Source organism: Alligator mississippiensis, chromosome 3 (assembly GCF_030867095.1).
Source record: "Alligator mississippiensis isolate rAllMis1 chromosome 3, rAllMis1, whole genome shotgun sequence".
NCBI lineage: Eukaryota > Metazoa > Chordata > Crocodylia > Alligatoridae > Alligator > Alligator mississippiensis.
Genome location: NC_081826.1, coordinates 244,079,515 through 244,106,707, shown reverse-complemented (window position 1 = coordinate 244,106,707; position 27,193 = coordinate 244,079,515). Strand labels below are relative to the sequence as shown.

At 37.7% G+C, this 27,193-nt stretch overlaps 1 protein-coding gene across 12 annotated transcripts in view; it reads right to left on the bottom strand.

Annotated features, from left to right (window-relative positions):
* The window catches only part of MEF2C (myocyte enhancer factor 2C), a 173,036-nt gene that overhangs the window by 84,620 nt on the left and 61,223 nt on the right, over positions 1-27,193 (bottom strand). For 8 of the 12 annotated variants that reach the window (XM_059725039.1, XM_059725041.1, XM_006263296.4 and 5 more), the window contains one exon: positions 3,672-3,868. In XM_059725039.1, the coding sequence (XP_059581022.1) occupies positions 3,672-3,725 (54 nt within the window). In that variant the 5' untranslated portion in view covers positions 3,726-3,868. Of the gene's footprint in view, positions 1-3,671; positions 3,869-5,808; positions 6,087-7,431; positions 7,551-27,193 lie in introns of those variants that run through there. The other 4 variants (XM_059725038.1, XM_059725037.1, XM_059725042.1 and 1 more) reach the window with 4 other exon arrangements.

Sequence of the window (27,193 nt, the reverse complement as noted above, 5' to 3'; positions counted from 1 at the left end):
ATGGCCTGGTTGTGTGCAAAGTTTTCACAAATCATGGTGGGTGTGAGGCTGTGTGGGAAGAAAGGAGATGTCATGTGCTCTCCTTCTTCCCCCTCACTCTCATGTAAGGGCCAGGCAGAAACTGGCTCATTGATAGCGTGCATAAAATAACGTTCAATGTATGGTTCCTCATGATTATAGGGCTTTGTCTTGCCCTTATGGAAGTCAACGGCAAAACCCCAATTGACTGCAGGATTAGATGTGTAATAAGTAAACAGTATCCATTTTTTGTTATCTGTTTAAAGGATTTCCTTGTTCAAACCCAGGAAAGGAATAGGTCATACACTCATGCCATACCATCTCCCCACTTCTATGGAATTTGTAGTCAGAAACATACTTCTTTTGAGAGTTTTAATTTACATTTAATATAAGGATAGTAACCAAAGAACCCAAGTATGTGCAGCCAATGGAACTTGCTCTAAAGAAATACTCTTACTTCTAGAGTTTGCTACTATTTTTGTCTCAAGCTGCTTACTCCTAACAGTATAAAAGACTTCTACTACAAGACACAGTGACCACGTCTACATGTTTATTAATGCATAGTAGTTACTGTACATTTAGTTTAGTACTTGCTTAATAAAGTACTAAATAAAAGCGCAGCACAGCAGTGCCGGCACATGATTTTTTAGTGACTCTTACTGTGCAGTAGTTTAATAGTACCACGCAGTAGCGTATTAACATGTTTTTTGCTTGGCACGCTACTGCAGTGTTATTAGGCTACTGCACTTCAAGCATCTTGTGTAGATGCACCCAGTAATAACAACTGCTGCCTCTGTTGGGGCAGATCTGTGCTCAATACTCAATGTAATTAATCAGGCAGGATTCTGGACAAATGTGTAGAAGTTAGAGAAGCAGAATTATCATCTCCTGGTTCTGGAGCCACTGCAAGGGCCTCTTTCAGAAGCTACTCCAAATGATCAAGGAGGTAGGCTCAGTGGAGCTGTAGTGGGGATTGAAGGATCCTAGTAGTACTGTATTCTCTGGCTCTTACTCTTTCTTATGCCACACATGCTGCCCTGTACAGAATTAATGTATTGATGAAATAGCAAAGGGGATGCACAACAGCATACTCCACTACCGTGCTGCATCCAATGCTCCTTGTATAGAGAAGGCACTTTGAAAAGAAGGCAATGCAAATGACTTTATGACAATTTCAAATAAACACTTTGTGACCCATGGAAAAATATTTCTTTAAGACAGAAATGTGTTAGAACCTACCCTTACAAACTAACTTATGTGAGAGAAGTGTGCTGCTGGTATATGGAAGCATTGAGTAAGCTTTGCAGAAATATGCCACAACTGGGACTCAAAAGAAATTAAATTATATTTTAATGAAAAATGTTTAGCTTATATATCCAAATATTTTCCCAGTCTTTAGAAATAGAATGCAATAGTATAAATCAGCATATAAAAAAACTTTTAAAGTTATGTATACATATATATAAAACGATGGAGCTTCTCTCAGAAGATATACCAGCTCATGGGACATAAAGCATTTTAGCAAATATTCCTGTTTAGTAGTAGCATCTGTTCAAACTGTTAAAAGAACAATCAGCCATCAGTGAAAATCCAGTCATATTGAATCATTGGCAGTATAACTAAAACCCAACAATCTAATCTACAGCTCCTTAAAGTCAATGGAAAAAATCTTTCTGTTGTTTCTATTGGGTCTTGCATCAGTGCCTTAAAGGGCAGAGGAGGAAAACCAATAGAAATAATTTTCTAAGGGAGTTTTTGAAATGTTTGAAATGAGACAGCAGCAGCTTGCAAATTAGACTATGTGGCTGTTAAAGATGGTAAAGTTATATTTTCAGGATGGTTATTGAATCTGATTTACTGAAATTATGAAAATAACCAAACCCCAGCAAAATAAATGCTTTCTTTTGGAATATTATAGCTACTAGTAGTATTCCAGTGTTATGACTATGAGTGGATGCAGGACTGCAGATGAAATTACAACTGAATCAAGGAAAGGCTTTTAGAAAATTATTAATTTTAAGAACGAGTATTTGTCTTGAAATAAATAATCTGAAAATAAATAATCTGAAAATTCTTGAAACTCTACAGTGAGTGATTTAACGGTCAATATTATTTATTTTTTTAAGTGCCAAATTGACAGCATTGGAGACTGAAGTCCTCTATAGGCCTGTATTAGAGCATGAAAGTGAATACTAAAGCTACAGTATAAATTAATGTTACCAATGGCAAAATGATGTAGTTTTATTTACAATATGTTTATTCAAACATGGTTTGAAAGAAATTGTGGTAATTTAGGATGGGCCAAAACAACCAGTGTCTAAATGGTTAATGATACCTCCAGTTCAATATTTCAAATTTAATTTCAATTCTAAGCTATAAACCAATTAAAACAAATATGGTGGTTTTTTATTGACAGAATTATTGCTTTCTGGCTTGGCCCACAGCAATAAGCAACCTGTAGGGAAAACACAGAATGTATCCATCATAAATCCTAGCATTGTTTGCTTTTTAAACTTGATTTTCTGCCATGAAGAGCACAAGTCATACTCACACTACAGCATTTACAAATTCAAAGGAAGGCACATTTCAAAATTAAAATTTAAGATTATTACTATATCGGGTTGTTTCTGCATGGCATTATGAGACTTTAAATCCTAATGACAACATAATAATTTCCTATAATACAATCTGCATATACAAAGAAAATAATGAGTCAAATATATGTAATTAGTGTATTAATAGTAACTGAATACTAAATGCTTTTTGATGCACTGAAAATAATTACAGTAGATTAACCCCAAATTGTATCCACACTCTTAAGGGAAAACTAGTGATACTGTTAAACAATTTTATTTATCTTATTTCCATATTTGTGCATCCCTAATCTCAGTACATTATATGAGGTATAAATAGTAACAGTTTTTTCCACTGGTTTTAATTTAGGATACTATACGCTGAAATTTAGTTTTCTAAAAATAGAAGTCAGTTACTTTTGCTTATGATCAGATTTAACCATTAGATTTATTGCTGTTAATATTTGAACCATCCCAAATTTTTTATTAAAAATCTGAATTGACTGACCATGATGTGACTACATTATCAATATCATTGGTAGAGTCTGTTTCATGATGCATGAAACATACAAACATTATTAGATGTCTGATATAAAGCTGTGTGTGCAACTGCTTTTTAAAATACATGTCCAGCAAAATAATAGCATAGATTTTGTCCTACAAAAATGTAAACATATGAATAATTTTACTTATGTTTCACTGCATGCAAAGAAACTCATGCTAATAAAATTGATTATGTGTATATAGCTTTGTAGCGTTGGGTGATATGTGTCACGATCCTATAAAGACTTGCAGTTATGTTTCACTTTATGCATTCAAGTCAACTGGACTACTCACAGGGCATAGAATTAAGCAAATGGAATATCAGGGCTTGTGTTACCAAATTATAGCAGATTAAAGCTACAACAGGTTAAAATTTAAAAAAAAATGTCAGACATTTACATGTTTACAAGTGTACTGCCTTTAGATATTCAATATGAAATCTGCTAAAAATTTCTCTCTTAACTGATTCTTTGGACAAACTATACCAGGAATATGCCACACCATAAAACTCTAATAGAGACATTTTTTTCTACGTACCTGTCTGTTACGTTCATCCATAATCCTCGTAATCTGAATCTTTTTTCTCCCCATAGTCCCCGTTTTTCTTCTCTCTTTCTTCCTTAAAATTATGTATTTTTCCCTTTTCTTTTCTTCCTCTTTCCTGTTTCCTCAAAACAAATCCCCTCCTTCAGTACTTGCACTCCTCAGTTCACAGTCCCCTGCATCCGTTCCTGCTAAACACACAAAGAAAATCAAATGTTAGTACAAATTTGACAACTAGACAAAAGTTACTTCAGAGTTTACCAAATGTCCTAGTAGCCATTAGTACCTAAGCACATTTTAACAAATATTTATTAGCTTGTAAAGTAAACAATACATAAGGCAATACTAATAGTAGCAATGCAAAAGTCTCTTTATTTAATTGTAAATGATCCCATAAATCCTTCAAGAAATAATTAAGAGGACGAAAATGTGTGTTTCTTTGATTTTGATAACATTAGGTAGTTCAAATTTTTAATATTGTTCACCATTCTAATATGAAAAATTACCTAAATAAGAGAGTTAATGAACCTTTTAAAACTGGTGTATCCTAAATAGGCTAGCTAATTCACTTCTGAAGAGAAAACAATCTTATGTTCTGATAGAAGAGGTGATAATGTTCCTCATTATGCAAATAGATGGACCTTTATTAAAGTGTTATTTGATATAAATGTCAGATAATTTAAATCTAAGTATTTTAATCTTATTCTTTAAAAATACAGTTACTGTATATGCTGCTTGAGATAGTTTATAGGGAAAGTAGTACTTCTAAAATCCAACTAAATTTCAAAATATATTCCAGACTATTTATACCAGTGGCATGTAACTACAGAAAATGTAACTTTTTAAGTAAATGCACCACATATTTTAATAAAACAGTAAAATAGAAACAGTTGCTAAGTGAAAAATGCTTTGAAAGAATGTTTTCACAATTCTTGTAATAAATCCAGATAAGTCCTCTACACTTTATAAAAACTAGTTGCATCATAAAGCTAAAGGTGGTTAAAGAAAAATATTTATCTATGTACAGTAACCATATTCTGTTATAAAATGTCATTAACTACAGGATTATATCTATACACTTGCAAAATATTATTTAACTGTAAAGTGATAGAAAATATATGGAAAAGTTCACAAAACAAGTTATGCTTACTCCAGTGCTAAAATGAATGTAATGTGCTTATTCCTCCCCCACTCCCCCCTTCCCCAATTCCTTTTGCAATCCTTAATTCTTGCCATGGTTTTCATTTGAGTAAAACAGCACAGGGTATACCTAAATACTAGAAAACACAGAAGCTAAAGAGGGTTCAATTACAAATGATCAGTGCACTTTTTTACCTTAGTCCTAATCTACATGAATAATATTTCTTCAGAAAACATTTACCAATTTTACAACATGGGTTGAGGCTTCCTTGTTTATTTTAAGTTAGGGCACTGGCAGTTAACCTGATAAATTCCCCCAATATGTTATATCACACTAAGCCGATGTCCTGGCCATTTAATCCATTATCTGGATCTGATTCAAAGCTATTGAGGTAGAAAAACTGGACTTTACTCAGTCTGATCTTCAGTTCTCTCCTGATTTTCCCTTTCATACATTTAAGATCTATTCAAAATGTTATCACTTTAAGAAAAAGCAAGACTTTTATCACTACCAGATAATGAAATAGAACAACTGACTATTACGTTACAATTAATTCTGCTGGTTCAAACAATATTTAGATCCTAATACTGTCTATATTCCTTTACCTGAATGCCTTTAGATATCATCTAAATCACTTCTGTAATATAGTATATGGCAGGTAAAATGGAATAATCTGTAATGTTATCTATATAAGGTGCATAGTTATAAAATACTTCTGCAGATTTTTTGCCCATGTGAAACACTTGAGCAATTTTTCTGTTGCTTAAAATGACAGAAAGACAACAGCGCACATTAATCATACAAAACTAAATGTGCGCCAAAGAATACACAATAAATCAATTAAAATGTATTTATAAAAGCAAATTTTCTGAACAAATCTAGTCTTATCTGATATTTACTGTTGACAAACAAAACCAATCTATTTTTAGAAATAGTCCTAAATTTGCCTGGACTGAGGTTTTTTTCCCCCTATTTTTCCTATAGTCTTACCTCCAATACAAAGAACAAGTTAGAATGGTGTTTCCCATGCACATGCAGGACCCAAAGGAGTCTAACAGGCTTTCTCTGTAACAGTAAGCCAATACACTAATCCACAGCAAATGCATATGGAACAATTTCCTTTCCTTTCATTCAACTGAAGCTGGTGGCACTATCGGCTTACAGCACTATGCCTGCCTAAGCTCTTATTCACTTCAAGGTGGAAGGTCAGGGTGGACAGATTAGAGCAGTGGTGACAGGGTTAGCAAGGATGAGAGTAGCTTTACAGATCAAGATTCTGAAGCTGAATGAGTAAAGAAAAAAATCACTAAATGCTGAAAATCTACCAGGAAGGGCAGACACATCCCCTGGTGAAGTAATAGTATAGTGAGTCCCTCCCACACATTTACCAGTTCCACATTTAAGACCAATCTTTCAAAAAACAAAAAAACCTTTTATAAACAGCTCAGAGTAAGGAACTCTTATTTGGTGGCTACACAAAATATTCCTAAAATAGTTTCACAATACCTGTTGGACCAAATGGCACTCTGTTACACAGAGGAAGTCTACTAGGCATATTACATTCATTGTGCTTTAACCAAGAATGAAATCTGGCCATTTTTTAAGGTAAAAATATCTATTACAAGAAAAAAGCGTGAAAGGGAAGTAACGATCGTTTCATTGTTAAATGTTTAATGTATTATTTGCAGGAAGTCTGATGGGGAAAACCCCTCCAACAATGTGTTAGATTGTATATATCCCATATGCGCACTGCAAGGAAAAGCAACTGTGAAACCACCAGGCAAAAAGTTGTTTTTTATTGAATTCACCAATGGAAAAACTACTGTCCTACTTGCTTTGTACTTACGAACCTAATGACAAGTAAAACATACTGAATTTGTTTAGTGAATTTCTTTCCTTTTTGAATAATTTCTGTCAATTTTTATTACTACTAACAATAAATTATGGTAAGTAGTGTTTTGTGTAGCTCGGGTCATGCACACATATACATATGCAAGCATACATACACAGAGTTCTTAACTAAATATATCTTGGTGTACATTTATATACATTTTTATATGTCAGACACAAACGCACTCAAAACAGCTACTTGGATGAAGTCAAACATAACTTGAGATGAGGAAATCAGCACATTTGATTCATGGGTCATAACCTTCAGAGAACTGACAACTACGGTGCCAAAACAGAATGTATAGAATTATGGAGATCGTCAATTGCCTACATATGTTCTAAGAACTTATGCAATGTTCACAGTATTTTCTGGGAAATTCTTGCATAGTTAGTGCATTACATTTTTTAAGTTCCAATAAACTGATCAAATTATATTTTCCAAATGCAAATACATTAGGTAGAAACCTTGTAAGTAATACAAAACCTAAACTGTTCCGCGGGCTTTCATTATCCAAAAGCATCTACAAGGGACTTAAAATAATTCCAGAAGCTGGCTGAAATAACTTTCCGCATGAAAGAAACTTTCCAATATAATGACATAGTTAGATGTAAACAATTTGCATTAAAAAAAAGTCATAGCTACATGCTGTGGTGTTACAGCCTTCAGTATTTTTTTCTTTCAGCAAACCCAAACACACACACACACAAAATCAGACTGCTTACTAAAAAGAGGAACTTCATTTTGGCGGGCTTCTGTTCACTTTATGATTTGGCACAGGCAGAGATAGCTGATGGAAGGGAGGATTTGAGCCCCAAGAACTTTCTGATGTACAAATGCTGAAGATTATTCAACCACTCCTCCTTCCCTCCTTCCCTCTCTCTCTCACACACATGCAGACACACACACACTCTCCCTCCCTCCCTGAAACAGAGGAGAATCTTGATAGAATGGCAGGAAACACGCACAGAGTGGTCAGGGAAGGATATGACATCAGCAACCACGAACAATAAAAGGTGTAAAGGTGCTTCCTTCCCTAAACTGTTCCAGAAGTGCAAAATGGGAACCAAAACTCTCCACTTCCTTCTCCGAACAGAACTGTCTGAATCTGCTCTGCTGCAACACCACAGACAGAGAGTTCTTTGAACAAGTCACATAAGAGGCATAAAAGTGTATCTAAACAGGGGAGTGAAAAGATTTAATTTATAAACAAAGAGGAGGCCAGAGAAAAAATTACTTAAAATATGTCACTGATTAACATTTTTATGGTTGCTTTACAAAAGAAATAGACTTGACATAAATATCTCCCTATCCTACTAGCCAGTATGCTTCTCAAGTAGGTGTATTGGATTAAACAAAGAAAATCCTATATATAAAAGAAAAAAACATGCTGGCAACTACCTCTTGCCCTCAGAATTTAGTCACCTTGCCCTGAGACAGAAAGCCCAAAAATGAAAGGTCAGTCAAATCAGTGGGAGGCCTTCTATTGGCTCAACTGGGCTTTACATCATTATTCAGCAAAATGTAGCTGTAATGCTAAATAATGATGTGTCAGAGACCGTTAGTTTCTTTTAATGAAAAATGAGTCAAAAAGCAACATCAACAAAATCATGAAAACTAACAAAACTCCAGCAGCCTTGATTCAAACAAAACTCCTGCTGAAATGTCACCTGCACATGGACTGATCAGTCATGGTATACAGATCAAAACAGCTATGTGGTTTTACAAAAGATGCACTCAATCAAGTAAAGATGTTCGTTATTCTAAATCCCATGCCCTATACTAATTAATACTGCAATAAATGTAGAATGAGGGCAATAGTCACTGGGCTAACTCCTGAATTGAGCAACCCCACTGGATTAAATTTTCTCTAATGTAATTCTGTGCTATTCAATGGAGACAAATAAACAATTGATAAATTTGGTCTTTATGGATCAATGAAACTGCATGGATATACCTGAAGACAGCCTTAGTTTAATTAACAGAAACTTTATATGCTAATATTACATATTTTGTGTCATCCCCACTGCAATAGGTCTATAGCACAGAAATGGCATGCCTTACTGTACTGCTCATATGAGCTGAAAGCAATGTAACAAATGAATCTGAGTCATTTTAAGATTTTAAACATCTGTCCACAATGCTCTGATTTAGAAATTAAATGCAAGCTACACCTATGCATTTTGATCTGATGTTTGGACTGCCACATTAAAAGATGTGGGAAGGAATTCATTTTAATCTGCCAAATTTATCTCAAGAGAACTGCATTTTGCTACAGGAAATATAAAACAAACACTTAAGTCATAATGGACATATAATGTAGCATATGAATATAGCATATTGCAGATAGGATATGTAATACTGAAAAAGGTTAAACATAATGCATATACTTTTAACCTGTAAGGACACAATTTTATAGATCTCATTTTATTGATCTCTTTCTGAGGTAAAATATCTTTTAGACAAGTAACACTTTAGCAGTTTCACAACACATTTAATAACTTATCTATTATTTTGCAAAAAGCTGGCTTAATTTGTAACAAGATGGAAACTACAGAATACAAAGACATTGAACAAATGAAAAAATGTTCATAAGCTAATAAGCTGAAAAAAATCAAATATCATACTGGCATTTGGCTGATTCATTATCATTGTAATAGAAAACTTTAATCATTTGATCTAGATGCACTGATTTTACTACTGACTTAGAAGACACCTGCAGAATTTATAAGATTTTCTTTCCTAATTAGTACTATCTGAACGTATTTATTTGTGTAAATGGTAGCAGCAAATGTGTCTCCTTCACTTTTGACATTTAATCTCAACTTCAGAAGAAATATCCTGTTTCTTATTCTTCCTGATATTTGATTGTGGGTCTAATGTGCTCTTGAATATAGCCACATTTCCTGGAAATCCCATCTATTTAATTTTTGGATTCCTCACTTCTGATACTTCTGTTGCATTATGCCTTTGGTTGAGATGGAAGATGAGCTGTTTTCTTCTTGATCAATACTGCTTTATCATGTGCCTAGTCAAGAGGTTACAGAATAGTTTCCTTCTTTTCTTATCAAAATTGAAATCTCACATAATCACTGTCAAATTACCTGACAAGGTTCTTTGGGTAGATGTGATTTTTTACTAGACCAACTAAATAGTTGGAAAAAATGTTCTTTGCAAGCTTTTGGGCACAAATGCCATTCTTCAGGTATATGGAGACTCTGCCTCAGGTCAAATTACCTGAGAATTCAAAAAAGGGGCAAGGCAGAATTTTGGATTTGAGCCTTTTGAATCTGTAGAATGGTTTCTGTTATTGTTGTTCTAAAACAGAAGAGGGATCCCTGAACTTGCATAAGGTTTGATTTTAATTTTCAACATGGTCTGATGGGATCTGAACCCAAAGATGGTATAACTAGCATGAGCTTTGTGAAATATCTGTCACCAGGGGCTAAACGCTTATAAAGAACTGCAGCTAAGACCACGTTATACTTAAGTTGTTTCACTTGGGATGTATTTTATTTAGAGGTAGAAAGTTTTCTGAGCAGTCACACGGCAATGCTTACTAAGCTCTAAATAAAACACGTCCTAAATGCTGGAGCCACTGAAGACTCAAATAAGCTGTGGTGTACTGCAAGGGCTGGGACCGACAAACAGCTGTTTGTTGATCCCAGCCCTCCCACCACATCTGATTCTCCTGATCGTATTACCTCTGCAGAGGAGCAGTCCAAAGTTAGCTCAACATGTGTTAGGTCAGATAATACAATCTGGATATAATCAGATACTCTGGAGATATGCTGAAAAAGTTCTAATTTTGCTATGCTATGATGGCACTTAGCACATTTTACTGCTTAAATGCTTCAACGCTAGCATTTTAAGCACAGTTAACACATCCTAAGTGTAACATGTGAAAAGGCTCTAATATTAAACATGAGCTCTGGTCTAGACCTACTCAAGGTCCAAACATCTTATACTTGACCTCATCATAAGTAAAATGTCAGGTCAGCGTCCAAATTTAGAGCTAAACTGTTCTACAAAGTGGAATGTATATAAATTATTTTCAAATTATAGATCTGTCTTTTTCATGAAGAAAGAGGTTAAAAGTATTGGCAATTTCTATAGTCTTCCTCCTTTCCCTTGGATATTGTGCAGGGCTCTATCAGGGCCCAATAATCAACAAGTGGTGAAAGGATAGGATGAGAGGAATTTGCCATGGACAAAAGTCATTCCTTGCAGCAGTATACCAGAATAGAAAGCAGCTGCTATTAGGAAAATGGGAGCAGATTGGCAAGTGTTGTCAGTACAGATCTACCTAACTTGTTTGATGGAAAAGGGGGTTCTTAATCTTGTTTTCTTCAGAAAAAATCAACTGATAAATTGTGTTTGTAAAACAAGGGGAAATGGCAATAAAACACAGATTAATGGAAGCAGTTCAGTCTGAGAAGTCATATGAAAAACTGGCCATAATGTCACCAGTGTCTAGTCCTCTAATTAGTTCAAGAAATGAACACTGAAGAGACAAAGCTTGGAGATGCACGAATCACCTACCCAGATTTTGCTTAAATCTGGGAAGTTATAATTCAACTCTCATAATTGCTTTATAAGAGTTGAATTGTGAGGTTACTGAAATGAACAGAACCTGTGAAATGTACTGCAATACGGGATATTAACTTAAACGTAACGGTTACTAAACCTGACATGCCTGCTAATAGTATGAGGGAATAGGGGATCCAAAACTGAACCACCTTATTGGTGTGCCAGTAATAGGGAGTGTGCACTTATTCAAAAAAAATCTGGAAAACTGTGCTTGAAAACTAGACTTCTGGAATTTGAATACTGAGGCTGGATAGCAGATGACCTAATAATCAGTTTGGGTTTAATTATGGCTAACAATTATGTAATAAATGCCAGGAAAAGTGTTTTACACATTCAGTTTGTAGAAAGTTTTTTTAAAGATATGGCCCGGGTGAATCAAATGGTTTTAGGCAACAGATTTATAGTGAACAAGAACTGATAGGTTCACAAATAGCCTGTGATAAGCTTTCAAGTCACCAGTCTGAAACGGAAGCCAATAAAATGTGAGTTGTTCCAATAACAGGCAATTTACCTTGAGCACACCACCAGTGCAGGGGAATTTCCACTGACAGAAAAAAAAATTGAAACTATGCTGCTTTTCAGACATTCACAGATGTGTAGGGTCTTGTAGGCCTTTGCTACTATTACAGAAGGTTCATTTAGGGGTTTACCAATATTTCAAAACTACTGAAAAGGTTGGGAGAGAAAGAAAAGACGTCAGTGGTTTCAGTCAAGTGTGAGTTTGCATTTTCAGAGTTAAAATAGGCTCTTGTGTTTGCTCCCATCTTGGCCTTTTTGTATTTGAAAACTGCTTTCATATTAGACATGGATACCAGTGATTACAGTGTGGGGGCAGTATTGACACAAGACACAAAGGACTTAAGAAGATGATGGTTTATTACAGCAAAAGTCTAAGTTCTGCAGAGAAGAATTTTTGAACCACCTGAAAGGGACTCTTGGCAGTGGTTAAATCTTCATAACATTTTCTCACTATTTGTATGGGAGGATGTTTATGGTCAGGTCATCCTTGTAATGGCTTTTTAGATTTAAAAATCAAGGGGTGCCTTCCAGGTGGCTGGAAGAACTGCAGTGCCAATTTCAGGGTCACACACAGACCTGGACATAAGCATGGATATACAAATGACTTGCTGGAATAGTGACATTCAGTGGCTAATTATAAACAGGGTGTGTTTACACTAAATGACTGTACAGTAATAACTGTGCAGTTTGGGGCATGTGTAGACACCCCCACAGTGCTTTAAGTATGAAAGCAAGGAATTGATTATTTAAGGGAACTGCGTGTGCTCAAGGAAAGATGACTAACTCCTCTTTTTTCATAATAAGCAGAAATGCAAGTGTTCCTGGTTCATTCACTAGGACATTTCATGTGAGGTTGCAGGAGTGGAATCCAGAGCACTTAAAAACTGTGTGTTGTGGGAAGCATATCAAGATAACATGTGATTGGAAAACCATTAATCAGAAACAGCCACCCTGAAAGGCAGCATCTCTTCAGAATAGCATAGTCAAAGCTTTCTGGTCACTATGGAACAGCTTAGAATCTAGAGATGATATACTGTATAAGAAAAACAGCATGTGGTGGGGGCAGGTATCAGATGTTTGTACCAGGTATCTTGTTAAAAGATGTTCCGAGCATGCATGAATGTACAGTTGCAAAAACCTCAGAAAAAATAAGAAAACATTCTATTGGGTGAAGTGCAGGAAAGTTATATAAAACTGGCACGGGATATGTGAAACCAACCCAAAAATGGTCTCCTAAAACAAAAAGTGCCTTATGCAACCATATCGTGTGGAGGCACGACACCAGAGTCTTTCTGTTGACATAGGCAGACAAGGTTCTTTGGGTGAATCTTTCTGTTGACATGCTTTCGGCTTTGCCTTGAGACAGAGGCCAGTGATCAGTATTTGCTGAATATGGACTCTTTCAAACAAACATGGACTATTTCACAAAATGGTTTTTACCTTTTTCAAAAAAGAACCAAAAAGCTGTGACAGTAGTCATACCTAGTGACTAATGAACGACACTAAGCAGCTTTAGAGTTATGGATTAGAGAAGAAACTTTGCAGAAGACTTTGTGAGAGTCTCATGATCCATAAAACCAGTAGCACTTCTCATACCCACAATATGAGATTGTGAATAGGTTTAAAAAAAATCTATTGGGGGTGAGGGAAAGAAGGGATAATAGCCAACCTTGGATTACAAACCAAAAAAGGTTGGTTTTGTGTTAGAATGGGATTGAGCTATCATACACTATTCCTTTTGATAAACTATAGAGCAGTACTCCATCTATCTACAAAGCAGATCCTCCCAACATGAACTAAGGAATACAGCAGTCCTTACATGTGAGTTCCTGAAAAGGAACAAAGAATATGGAATATTTACGCTACAGAAACCCTACCATCCAAAGCTAAAAGAAGGCCACAAGATTTCCACAGAGACAGCCTCTGATAAAATGAGACTATTCTGTGGTGTGAGGTCATAGAAATTTGTAGAAAAGGAAATGTGGTATGGTTCCACAATCCTAGGAAAAATAAGGGTAGAAGCTTAAAGCTGGATATGCCTTGGGGAAAGGCTCTATAAAATACTGACTTAAATAAATGAAGATAGGAAAAGTACCATCGGAGAGAGTATCAGGAAGACAACATTTAATAACAGCTGACCCTGAAACTGGAAATACAGGAATGGAAACCAAGTAATGCAGTAATGAATTCCTCATGAGAACACAATGGGCAGGTCCTGTTCTAGATAGCAGATTCAAAAGAAGCAACAGATGTATCTTAGGTGCTCAATAAGACTAGGGAAAGAAGTTGCACATAAACCAGTTTAGGTGATCAGAAACTGGTTTAAACCTGTAACAGAACTTACATTCAGTGCACATAAACCAGTTTCAAAATGGCCCAAACGGTTTAAGATAAACCTGGTTGAATGTAGTATCAGACTTAACTGATTTGGGTCAAACCAGCTTATGCAACTTCTGTCCCAGACCCCTTTCTGATTTAAGTTAAACCAGAGTCCTCCAGCATCCCAGCATGCTCTGCACCCCTGGGCTGGGCTGTGTTCTCTGCCCAGAGAGCAGGGTTGGCCCTGCCCCTCTGCTCTCTAGCCTGAACAGGGGCAGGGATGTGGCTAGATGCATCCTGGCATGGCCCCATTAAGGCAACGTGGGCAGGGAAGGGGTTCATTCTTCCCTCCTTCCCCTCCCCCTGACTGCAGCCCGTGTCTGCCTGTTTCTGGGTGGAGACAGAGGCCGCAGCCAGGGCTGGCAGACCCCAGCTGCAGTTCCCAGGGACAGAAGGGACGGAGGGAGGAATGAACCCCTTCCCTCCCTGTCCCCTTCACCTTAACCGGGCCAAGCCAGGAAAGCATCTGGCCATGTCCCCATCCTGCCACTGGAGTAGCAAGGGGAATGGGAGGGGCAGCAGCCTCTGTCAGGGTGCCCAAGGGAGCACAAGCAACGAGGGGGTTTATTCCTTGCCTCCATTCCCCATCCCACCGACAGGGACCATAGGCATCCCAGCATGGCCCCATCAAGGCTAAGGGGGAAGGGAAGGAGTTAGTTTCCCCACCACCACTGGGGGACTGCAGCCAGGGTAGAGCAGCCCCTGTCCTCCTTCTCCTCCCCTCCCCCTCCCCCCCCACCAACACAGGGCGCTCTGTACGGTGCTGGAGGAGGACTCTTTCCCCTCCTCCTCCCCACTTCCACTGCCATAGGGTGGGCAGGGGGGCTCTGTGCAGTGCCACAGCTGCTGGAAAGGACCCTGCCCCGACAGCCCCATCTGGCCCCACTCAACCCTGACCAAGGCAGCCGCATGGCAGGGCCAGCCCGGGTCGGGCTTTGGGGTCAGGGACCTTCCCAGAAGCTACAACTCAGTGACAGGGAAACCGAGCCCTGTTAGTGACAGCAGCCTGGCTCAGCATGCATGAGTAACAGCTGGCTGGGCAGTGGGCTAACTAGGCTGGCTTGAAGATACCACAGGGGCTTGTGTGTCTGCAGTGAGCCCCCGCAGTGGGTGGCTGCTGGGCTCTGGGCTCTCCGGTGTCGGTGTAGTAGCTTGTTGCTACTGCACAGTAGGGTCAGAAATAACCTATGTGCTGCCAGGACTGCTCAATAATGGCGCTTACTGTGCGGTCATTTAGTACTATAGCAAGTAGTGCTAAATTTAGTGCTAAAGCAAGTACTAAATGACTGTGCAGTAACAACTGCACAGTCAGGTACACGCATAAATGCATCCTGTGTCTCCTTACTTGGGATGTCCACGCTGTGGAGGGAAAAAGCTGTCCCTTGAGAGAATGGGAGAATTACATATCTTCATGCGCTCAGAGCTTTACATCTCCTGAGGTAAGCTCAGTCTGGTAGTCAGAATAAGATCTGATCTTCCGTTTTATTTAGGGAAATAAGTATCTGTGCATTCTTGGCAAATAAACAGGATTGTATCAAAGACATAGCTGACTCCATCATTTTTGTCTCCTAATGGAAACAACTTATACCATTAAAAATGTGTTTAGCTACCCAAGTCAAAAAGGGGTGACAACCCTTTAAGAGTATAGGTTCTGGCTGTATAATCCTATGGAGAATGATAACAGCAAATTGTGTTGTCAGGGAACTGGGACAAACCTGTGTTGATCTTTGGATTTCCAAGTAAATGTCTTTGTATCCAAAATGATCTTCAGAATTAGAGGAAACCTTGAGTATTAATAAACATTGTGCCATACAAGACGATTTTTTTGCATCGAATACATCTGGGTTTTATATGACCCTCCAACCCTCACTGAGACACATACTCATCAGACAGGGCCTCTGCTAACTGTAATTTAATCCTAGGAAACTCTGGGGATCTCTGGGGAGCTACTTCTGGTTTATACTAATACAAATACAAGAAAAATCAAGGCTCATGACAATCACTGATTATATAAAAATAATATTTTCTTATACCTGACCTGAACACAGTTTCCCTTTAAATATTTTTGTTAGTTTGCTCCAGCAATCTAAGAGTGCTAGTAGAGCCTTCATCTGGCACTTCCTTTCTTAGCGGAGGACAATCATACAGAAGAATGTCCCGTTTCTTGTGTATATCCACTTCTTCCCTTTGCACTGGCAATGCTAGGAACTAAACTGAGGTCCTCCTGAAATATAACAGTCTACAGGATATGGGGTGTCAAGCCACTAACTGTTCATTTATTCTATGCAAGTATTAATATGATAAATATAATAGGGGTATAAAAAACTCTGAAGCCTCCTGAACTCTACTTTCTGCCTAGAGACAGCTGCAGGCTTAAAATGCATAACTGGCAATGGAAATATATCAATCTTTCCAATGACCACGACAGCTGAAGATTCTACATTAATGCTTCCATTCCCACTTTAAAATATTTTTTCCCAAGGACAAAAGGAGATGAAATGTATGTCAGGTATATAATAAGGCTAATAAAAAAAACTGCTCTGAAAACACCTGCATTTAGTTAAATAGGAGTGAGGAACCTGCCTTAGCCTGTGAAATATATTCTTTTCACCATGCAGCACAGAAATTAGGACAGAACACTGCTTTTAAACAATTGAAGTATACCCAATACCTGACATCAGAATGCTTCTGTTCCTTGAAAAAAAAAAGGCAGATGACAAGGTGGATGACAAGAAGCAGGCAGTTCTTCCAGTGACACCCACATAGCAATGCAGCATTTATGTTGCGATAACAAACTATTTTATGACATCCCATTCGAGGTATGAATTAATTCATATGTATATGTTATATGACTCCTTTCTAGCGTATTGTGGGGTCAAGATGGGGCACTGTGCCAGAAAGTGTTTGGGCTTTGAGAGGCAGGACACATTGGCATCCCTGGTGGAGTGAATCATATTAGTAAAAGTAGTGAGTCAGAGCAACTTGGTTTCTTCCCTAGGTCAGTACTCTGACATATTGCATCTTCCCTTGTTGAGGGCTCCCAGGATGTCTCTCTAGCTGGGAATTAGCAAGAAGGAGGGTTAGGAGAAGTGCCTACCTGAAACTGGTCATAAGGAAAAAGCAGGGATGTGGACTTTCTGGATAAAGAGCAGTATGGGTTTGTTTTGCTTGCTAAGGGAGGCATTCGCTAGTGTTTTCCACTGGAGATTTTTCTCTTTGGTTAAAGAAGGAAGCAAGCAAAAGCAGTGTATGTGAGAAAATGAAAGACATGTAAAAGCTTAAGATTTGTATGCACATCTTCTGTAACTCCATCCAGAATACCAAACAACATTTTCATAAACTAAAGGGTTAAACGAGCTACACTCTAGAAACCAGGGATTCATTTTCATCAATTAAAAAGACATAAAGAAATGTCACCTATTTTAGACTACTACTCAACCATATCTTAGTCTTAGTCTTTGAAAATTACATTTGGTAACTAATTCATACCTTCCATACGAGGGTTGGTCCTTCTAACTTTTCATAGAACTGAAATACATTTTTACCTCAAGGTCTGTAGAATCAATTTTTTTACTAGCACAGAAGGCAAAGGTAAAACAACAACAAAGGTAAAATCAACATGATATTCAAGTACAAAAGCCACTATCTAGCATTACTGTCTACCGAACCCCAGCTGTAACCATTCCATTAGCCCATGCAGCTGGTTATTTATTTTTACATACACAAAATGCAAAACAGTATGTTTGGCAATATCATTGCAAAAAGTCAGTATATGTAACAGACAGCAACTGAAGACAGATATACAAAATGCGCTTAAGCTATACAGGGAAATCTTGTTGCCATGTTGTTTTTGCTTTTAGTAACCAATTACAATTTGCTAGACAATCTCTGTTCCAGCTGGAAAGAGGTTTTTTTCTTAACGGATCATTGTCAACATTGCTCATTTTATTATTGTCCTAAGAGTATACTAAACAAAAACAAAAGGAGATCAATAGAAAGATACATTAGCTAACCTTTTTGTGGCCTTGAATGTACATTATGTTTTCTCAGAAATGGCACTTTTATGACCCTATTGATATACAAAGCGATTTCTGACAAAATAGTCTTAGAAACAGAAAACTGCTGCATAGCACAGAGTAGCAAGTACAAGGCTGGAAGGAAGACATGTCTGAGTTCTAATCCTGGCACTAATATTTCATAGATTGTCTGTTTTCTAACTCATTTTCTTTATTTGTAAGCAGGTATAATATTTATTGATCTACTTCTTACAAGTGGTCTGAGGAATATTTAATGTGAGTAGTATATGCTATAAAAGGGGTGAATGTCATGTGTACATGCGACACTTACATTCTCATCTGGTATAGTTACTGGGTGCATCTACAAGAGAAGCTACATTGCCATAGTGACAAGCTACAGCGATGCAGCTCGTTGCTATGGTGACATAGCATCAGCAGGCATGAACCATAATGTTGCTATGCACAGTAGGGTTGGAAATGACCCATGCGTTGCCAGGACTGTGAAGTAATGGTGGTTACTGTGCAGTCAGGTGCACATGTAGATGTGCCCACTGAGAAAGTAACCAGAAGACTGAGGCTACTCACAAAGCTAAAACGGAAGGGAAAGAGATGCTAAAAGTGAGACTGTGATTATTAAAATTATAATATTACAATTTTAAATTCTTCAGATTTCAAAAAGTTCTAATTATCTTAGCTGCCAAAAGCATTGATATACATCCCTACATGCTAATATATGTGTTCTTGAAATAAAGGTATTTGATAGTACTGTCGTACTTGGCCCAATATGGTACACAGCAGATTCATCAATTTCCTGTTTCTTACTCCCTCTCTTTCTCTCTCACAGCATCCTAATCAACCTAATTAAAGCTTTGTTCATTTGAAACCTCGGATGACAATTTGTTTAACTCTATCCCACTGTGGTCTTTTTATAAAGAGAATTAAATTTGATCTTCTGACAGCAATTATTAAATGATCCCAACTGGCCCCAATTAAGACACATGGCTCACAGGCCTCAAAATCCAATAAAGTGCCAAGTCCTCTCTTTCACTTGCACATCTTTCTTTACCTTGCTTTATTTTCTTAAAGCCAATTAAGCTCCTCTTATCAAGTGGAACTGAATGCCATTGTGTAGACTAATGCAAGACACAATGTATCAATTTACTAGTGCAGACATATTGAAGAACTGGACAACACTTCTGAAGTCATCCCCTTCAAATCCCTCGCTATTTCAATTCACCTAGATGCTTGGTAAGACTGTATATGACCTACATATGCTTCCTATAAAGTGCTCTTCACATTTAAACAGAAGTGATTAGAAAAAACGTTTAATATCTATAATAATAAACGTTATATTGGTTAAAATATTCTCCTATAAAATATCTTATTTAAATATTTTCCCCTTAGAAATAATCTCTTCATTTCAAAGCTTCAAAAGGAACACCATGCTCATGCGTAACTTCTGAGGTTAACCTTTTTACCCTTAATTTCTGCTCTAATTTTTTCACATATGTTCAGTAGTAAGCTGTGAAGCAATGTTCCCATGTCTTCACATAAATGCAGGTAGCCCCAGGATTTGGAGCTCATTGATTGTGTGATACCCCAGGGAAATGGCTGAATTAAAACCAGCCTCATGAGACTAAAGTAGCTTCTATTCACATCTGGCTCTTCTTATTCTAAACTCTAACACCTGCCTGGAAATTTAACCCTCATCTTTTGCTTTGAAGAACAAACAGGACAGATTTATCTATAGCCATTTGCTTTAGGTCAAGGCAGAGCCATGTGATGTTCTGCTAAATTAATTGCAATGTAATTGATATAGGTTGACACAGTTTTTAAAAAAGATGATATACAAGCCATGTTACAGCTAGATTACTTTCCTTGCAGTTAAATAAATTCTTTTTTTTCTGTGCATTTATCCTATGTACAGCTTGTGAGTAATAATCAACATATGACGTATGTTTGTAATGAATGAATTATACAAGATAAGATTATATTTACATTTGACATCACAATAATAAGTAAAAACTGAGAAAGTTCAGAGTAATAGTGGTTCAATATCTTTCAACTCATTAACCATTTTGGAAAATGTGGTTTCTATTTTTATTCTTTTCATTACATGCTTAACAAATGAAATCACAATAGACATGAAGGAGATACAAAGGCACTGAAATTGCAGTGCAGTCTTTCATTTACTTGTAGGAAGATGTGCAGGCTTATGTAAAACATAATCAGACATATGTTTCCTCTCCAGAAGGTGCACACACTTTTCTTTGTGAAAAATGACAAAATGGATACAGTGCCTCCTCCCCAATTTTCAAGTGAAATAAAGCTAAACTGTTTGATATAACAAATGCTAGAATGTAGAAAATTAAAAAATGACTCCAAAATTCAGGCAACACTTTAAAATGGTCCCACAAATCCTACATGACCTCCAAAAGTGTTAACTATAACAGACCACATGAATAATAACTGATTAATGATTTCTAATGATGCCTTCAAGTTTCAGTAGTATAATAGAGTTTCTGAATGTATTATGCTCTAAATTGTTTCTCATTGTATTCTGATAATCTCATATAAGATAAGATGTTAATTTTAGAGCACAGTTCTGCTAAAAAGAGCAAACCCTGGAACAGATTTAGTGCAAAGAGCTGAAAATATCCTGTGGAAAAAATCTGTAGAGAAATCAGATCAACCCAAATCCTGCCATTACTCAGCACTGCAGTGACGTGCAGATGTTTGTAGTGGTTTGAGGAGCCAGCGGGGGCTGGAAACTCTATGTACTCGACTCCAACATGATTGCAATTGAACCTCATCAAAGTAAGAGCTCATAATTTGTCACAGAAAACAGCCAATTAACATATGTTAGAAAAAGGCTCCATAAAGATAATATATGATTAAAGATCCAATGCAGCTGTCGGAAATCAAAATTCTGCTTTTTAAAAAAGAAATATCACCCTGGGCTTCTGAATGTTTAAACTGATAATAGCTACGATGTTTAAAATATATATATGAAAAAAGCATAATTATAGTATTTCTTCCTAGGTTTGGGGTTATGGCTAGTGAGATTTGGGTACTGAAACACTGTTTACTATTGTTACTGTTGTGCTGTAAATAGTGAAGACCTTTGCCAAAACACAGCAGTTATTTTGTATTAGCGCTATTTTAAAATACAGACCTTCATTGTGAGTGAGGTGGCCTTCAGTGATGCACTTTGTTGTCAAGACATTCCTCTGAAAACACAGCCTGTCCTTATCTTTACAAAAATACAGTACTGTAAAACTGTGCATCACTGCCTCAGGGCCAGGGCTGTGATTTATTAAATGGATGCAAAACCATAGTACTCTACTGCAGCCAATTAAGTTACTCAGTATTTAGTCTGGTAAAAATGAGATCAGAAACTGGTCCCTAGTCATCATTAAAATAAATAAATTGATCATTTAAGAAAAACTGTGTTTTTAATGTGCACGTACATACGGGAAGTGGTAGTCAATGGCCTACTGACACTTTTAATATTGACTACAATACAACTAACTACTATTTGTTTCAAATAACATCTTGAACAATCTTCATTCTGAATCCTTTGTGTGAATAAACCTTTCATCCGGGTTACACTGAATCATAAAGACGTTACAGATTTTTATTTTTTCAGATGATATTTTAGATTTCTATGTACTAATTAGTAGCTGCTGTCATTACTTTTAGTAATATATCTGACATTTTGCATGTGTGTGTGTGTGTGTGTGTGTGTGTGTGTCTGTCTGTCAGTCTGTGTCTCTTTCTCAATGTGGTATTGTAAAAGGAAGTATTTCCTCCTTTTCTTTTTTGAAAGAAAGCCAATAAAAGCAAAGTTTTAAAACTCAGTAGCTTTAATACACATTAGTCAGTTTATTTTTAAATGCTTTTTAATTCATATTCAGTAAAGCACACAAAACTGAATGAAATGAGTAAAGTAGAAACAAATTTTAACCATTACTAATAAAATAGTAAAACTGGTATAATAGAAATACAGTTATATGCATGCATGGAAATTGCTGACCTTCCAAGCAATCTATAATTCCACTGAAACACTGGGAATTCACACATGTAGCTAACATTATTGCGTCTTCAGTTACCATGGGGAAGATTAGTCCCCTTAAAACATCACTTGCTACACTGTTACCAAATCATCTCCTCAAACAAATGCTATGGCTTTTTAGAACTACACATAATGTGTAAATCTATATGTGAGTATGAGTTTGTGTAATCTAGGCCTAGAATACTCAATAGTTCTGACTTTCCTTAAACAGTCAAACTCTGAACCCATTTATATGGTGTAAAATTCACTAAAATTCTCTACTGTCCTTCACTACTTCAGATTACGGCAGAAAAGCGACATTATACCCGATGAATCAGAATATACTTTTTAAAAAATAGCTTGAATAGTCATAAGGTTAGCTGCCTTTTTTTCCCCTCAGGGGTGTGTTCACAGACTCCCAAGCAATCAGTAACATTTTTGATTAAGATCTCAGCAATAGTTATAAATCCCAAAGCTTCTTTGCAGTTGAAACATTAACATATCTTTGACTATCCCCAACTAATGATAGTAAACTATGCAGCCTCAAGCTAAATACATTAATTTTTATTCTGGAATGAACAGACAAAAGGACTGGACAGAACATATTTTAAGACTAACAGATTGTTAAAGATATTAAAGAAAATACAGTTTTGCTACTAGAGATTAAAAAAAATAGAAACAATAAAATTTAAGGTACAATTTAAATAATACTTTATAAATGGCACAATAGTCAGACATAAAGCATACATTTTCCCTTATGTAATTGATTGTACAGTAACGCTACATGCTTTAGAGATCCCAGTTTCAAATTTGCTATTTATTCTTGATAATTGCTAAAAAGAAAAAAAAAAATCTTGCTGTCAAATCTAATAGCATAATAAAAAGAGTTTCCTCATGTCAAGGAAAGACTGTCTCATCAAGTTATTTCCTATTCCATAAAGTTAACTTTCCTTTCTGCGTAGCCAAATCAGAGAAATTTACAGTTAGATCACAAACAAGTGAAAATTAAATTTCAGCCAATTCCCTTAAAGCAACAGGTTTTCTAAGCACACCAATTACCAAAGGGATGAATTATGCAGCTATCATAACATATCAAGGTGAGAAATCCACAGCTTAACTTTTTTTACTTGAGGTTTTACAAATTCTATACAAAGAACAACTCTAATTGGGTTCATATTCATATCCATCATGCAGAAGGCAGAGCAGGGTGACACCTTAGAGACTAGCTCATTTGGAAACATGTAAGCTTTTGTAGGTGACTACCTACTTTGTCATAGCATTTGTTGCCTACATAAGCTGATGAAGTAAACAAGTACCACCCTGCTCTGCCTCTAAGGTGCCACCCATCTCTGCCTTCTGCTAGACTTCGAATTAAAATGGTTAACTACTACTTTCTAATCATGTAAGACTACTCTTAGTGAAAATTCAGTGAAAACTCAGCTCAGTGATATTTGCTAACTAATACCACCAATAGCATATTGAAATCTAATTCTGAAAGATATTTATAACTGTCTCTCCAATGATTTTAAGCAACAGCTTCTTAAATTGCAAAATAGGTCCTGAAGAGTAGGATATCCCAATCTGTGATAGCTGCTGCAACCTATACCTGTGCAGGGTGGTGGCTATTTTGCCACTGACTTCAAGAAGAGCAGGTTTGAGGTCCTAACCTCCAAAGGAGGTTTTGGGGAGTTGAAGGGGCAAAATTAAACACAATCCTAATGTGGGAGGGAGGGGCTATCTTTGGATATTAGACTTTAGTAGTTTCTCCAGAGTCTGAGGATTTAAAGAACTGGTATTTTAAGTGGAGGTAGTAGCTTGGAAGAGGTTTGGGAGCCCTTCCAGAATCAGGAGAAAATCAGCCAGGAGGATGTGGAATTTACTCTTACTATTCCCCCTTGACATCTCCGTATTTCAACAAAAGAAACAGTTTCTCCTAGCTATTTCTGAGAAATAATCTGGGCAGTTCTGGAGCCAGGAGCTACCAGGGTGTGGATAGCCAAAAACCTGGATACAGTCCTTTATGTTAAAAAGGTATCACAAAAATGAATGCATTAGGCTATTTACTGTACTTTTATAATTAACAAAACACTAATTCTTTACCAAACTAACAAATATGTTTTAATTCTAGTAAAAGTTAAATATCCTGCATCTACTACAGATAAATATTTATGAATTAAAGACCTATCCTGTAGTAGTGCAAGGAATAACTAGAGAATAGGCTGTTAATGCCCAAACATCAAATCTTAACTTGTACTTTCTCAAGTAGAAGCTCCTGAAAACCTAAAGGCATACTTTCTAATAATTTTTAACCATCCAACATTCTCCTATCCCAGCCCAAGGATTTACTTTTCCATATCAGCAACCAGAGACAGTAATAATCTGATTTATATATCACTTTCCTTATATATCAAGAGTTTACTCACTCATTCATCATTTGTTTCTTGACTCCAGGAGATGGACACAATTTTAAGTTCATTGTGGTTTCTGGACTGTGTTTTAGGCCAGAATCTTTATTTTTATATATTTTTTGTGTTGCCTATTGTTTCTTTGCTGTTAGATTTCTAGATAATTTATTCCAGTTCCTGGAGTAATTTCTTCCTCAGAAGAGAGCCATGTACTAGTAAGTCAGTGACTCTTGCTGAAAACCCTTACATTTAGGATAAAATGGAGAGAGAGACTGGTCACAAGCCTAAATCACTTAGTTTTTGGCAGCCTGCTCTTACAGAGATGAACTCACAAGAAGAATGGGGCAAAAGTTTGGTGGTCTGAATGCAGGCCCATCTCAATTGGTACTTGACACCTCATGACATTCTAGCCTGAATGTAAGAAGTGTTGAGGGTACCCTAGCCTGAATTCTGATGGTTTTGCTAAGCCACTGATTCTCAAACAGAATGCCACATAACCCTAGGATACCAAAGTATCTTTTAAGAATGTTGCACTGTATTAGCAGTTAGGTGTGCAGACAACTACAAGGTAAAATCAGAGATTTTAAATAGGAATCCATAGTACTAAAAACACTCTGAAATATAGTGGACTTTCTGGGCCCATCCCAATAAGTGCGCATGTGCAGTCTGTGGCATCTCAAAGCAGTATGAGGTGCCGCAAATTGCACACAGTGTATGTGTATCCGTTCACTGCACTGCTAAATTTGCAGCAAAGCATTTTTTTTAATTTTTTTTTTGGCAGCGGGAGATCCTCAGTGTCAAAAAAACACAATAAAACAAACAAAAAAACCCCGCTGGAAAAAGCGTGGTGCACATGCCAACAACGTGCACTGCCAAATTTGTGCCGCTGCTATTTTTCCCATGGAAACCACATGCCCCTGAATGTGGGTAGATGGCCCCATGAGCACATAGTTGTGCTGCTGCTACTTTTCCCCAGGGAATGCCTATGCAAGCAATCTCTGGCCCACAGCAAATTGCCCAAGGTGGAGTAAGGGAGGTTGGGGCCAGCACTTTGGCTAGCTGCAGCAGCCTTATCTGGGATCCTGGGGGCCTCGCAGGGCTGCAGAGGTGGCGATCCAGCCACGAGGTGCCTGGCTGGCAGCCAGAGCATGGCTTTGTTTCATAGTTTCATAGTAGCTAGGGTCAGGAGGGACCTGAACAGATCATGTAGCCTGACCCCCTGCCACAGGCAGGAATGAATGCTGGGTTCACAAGACCCCAGACAGGTGATCGTCCAACCTCCTCTTGAATTTGCCCAAGGTAGGGGCAAGGACCACCTCCCTGGGAAGTTGGTTCCAGATTTTGGTCACCCTAACTGTAAAATATTGCCTTCTGATCTCCAACCTAAACCTATTCTCCATCAGCTTATGACCATTGTTCCTCATCACCCCAGGTGGTGCTGGGGAGAAAAGAGCTCTGCCTATTTGCTGTTGATCCCCCCTGATGAGCTTGTAGGCAGCCACCAGGTGCCCCCTCAGCCTCCTCTTGCTGAGGCTGAACAGGTTCAGGTCCTTCAGTCTCGCCTCGTAGGGCCTGTCCTGCTGCCCTCTCACCAAGTGGGTGGCCCTCCTCTGAACCCTCTCCAGGCTGGCCACATCCCTTTTGAAGTGTGGCACCCAGTACTGGACGCAGTACTCCAACTGCGGCCTGACCAAAGTCACATAGAGGGGAAGTATCACCTCTCTGTACTGGCTTGAGATGCACCTTTGGATGCATGACAAGGTATGGCTGGCCTTGCTGGCTGCAGTCTGGCATTGGCGGCTCATGTTCATCTTGGAGTCAATAATGACTCCAAGATCCCTTTTCGCCTCTGCGCTTTCAAGAAGGGAACTCCCCAGCCTGTATGTATGCTGTGGATTCCTTCTCCCAAGGTGCAGCACCCTGCATTTGTCTACATCGAACCCCATCCTATTCTCATCTGCTCACTTTTGCAGTCTGTCTAAATCTAGTTGCAGCCTCTCTCTCCCTTCAAGTGTGTCCACCTCGCCTCACATCTTAGTGTCATCGTTAAACTTAGACAGTGTGCTTTCCACCCCCTTGTCCAAGTCACTGATGACGATGTTAAACAGTGTGGGCCCGAGGACCGAGTCCTAGGGTACCCCACTGCTCACATCTCACCAGGTTGAGTACAACCCGTCCACCACTACTCTCTGGGTGAGCCCCATCAGCTAATTTTTTACCCATCCGACTGTGCAGGCATTAATGCCGCAGTCACTTAATTTATTGATGAGGATGGGGTGAGAGACAGTGTCAAAGGCCTTCTTAAAGTCTAGAAAGACTATGTCCACAGCGACACCATCATCCATGGATTTAGTTACTTGGTTGTAAAAGGCAATCAGGTTGGTCTGGCAGGACCTGCCTTTGGTGAAGCCATGCTGATTGTCCTTGAACATGATCTTCCCTGCAGGCCCCCCACAGATATGCTCCTTGATGATTCTCTCTAAGAGCTTCCCGAGCACCGAGGTGAGGCTTACAGGCCTTTAAT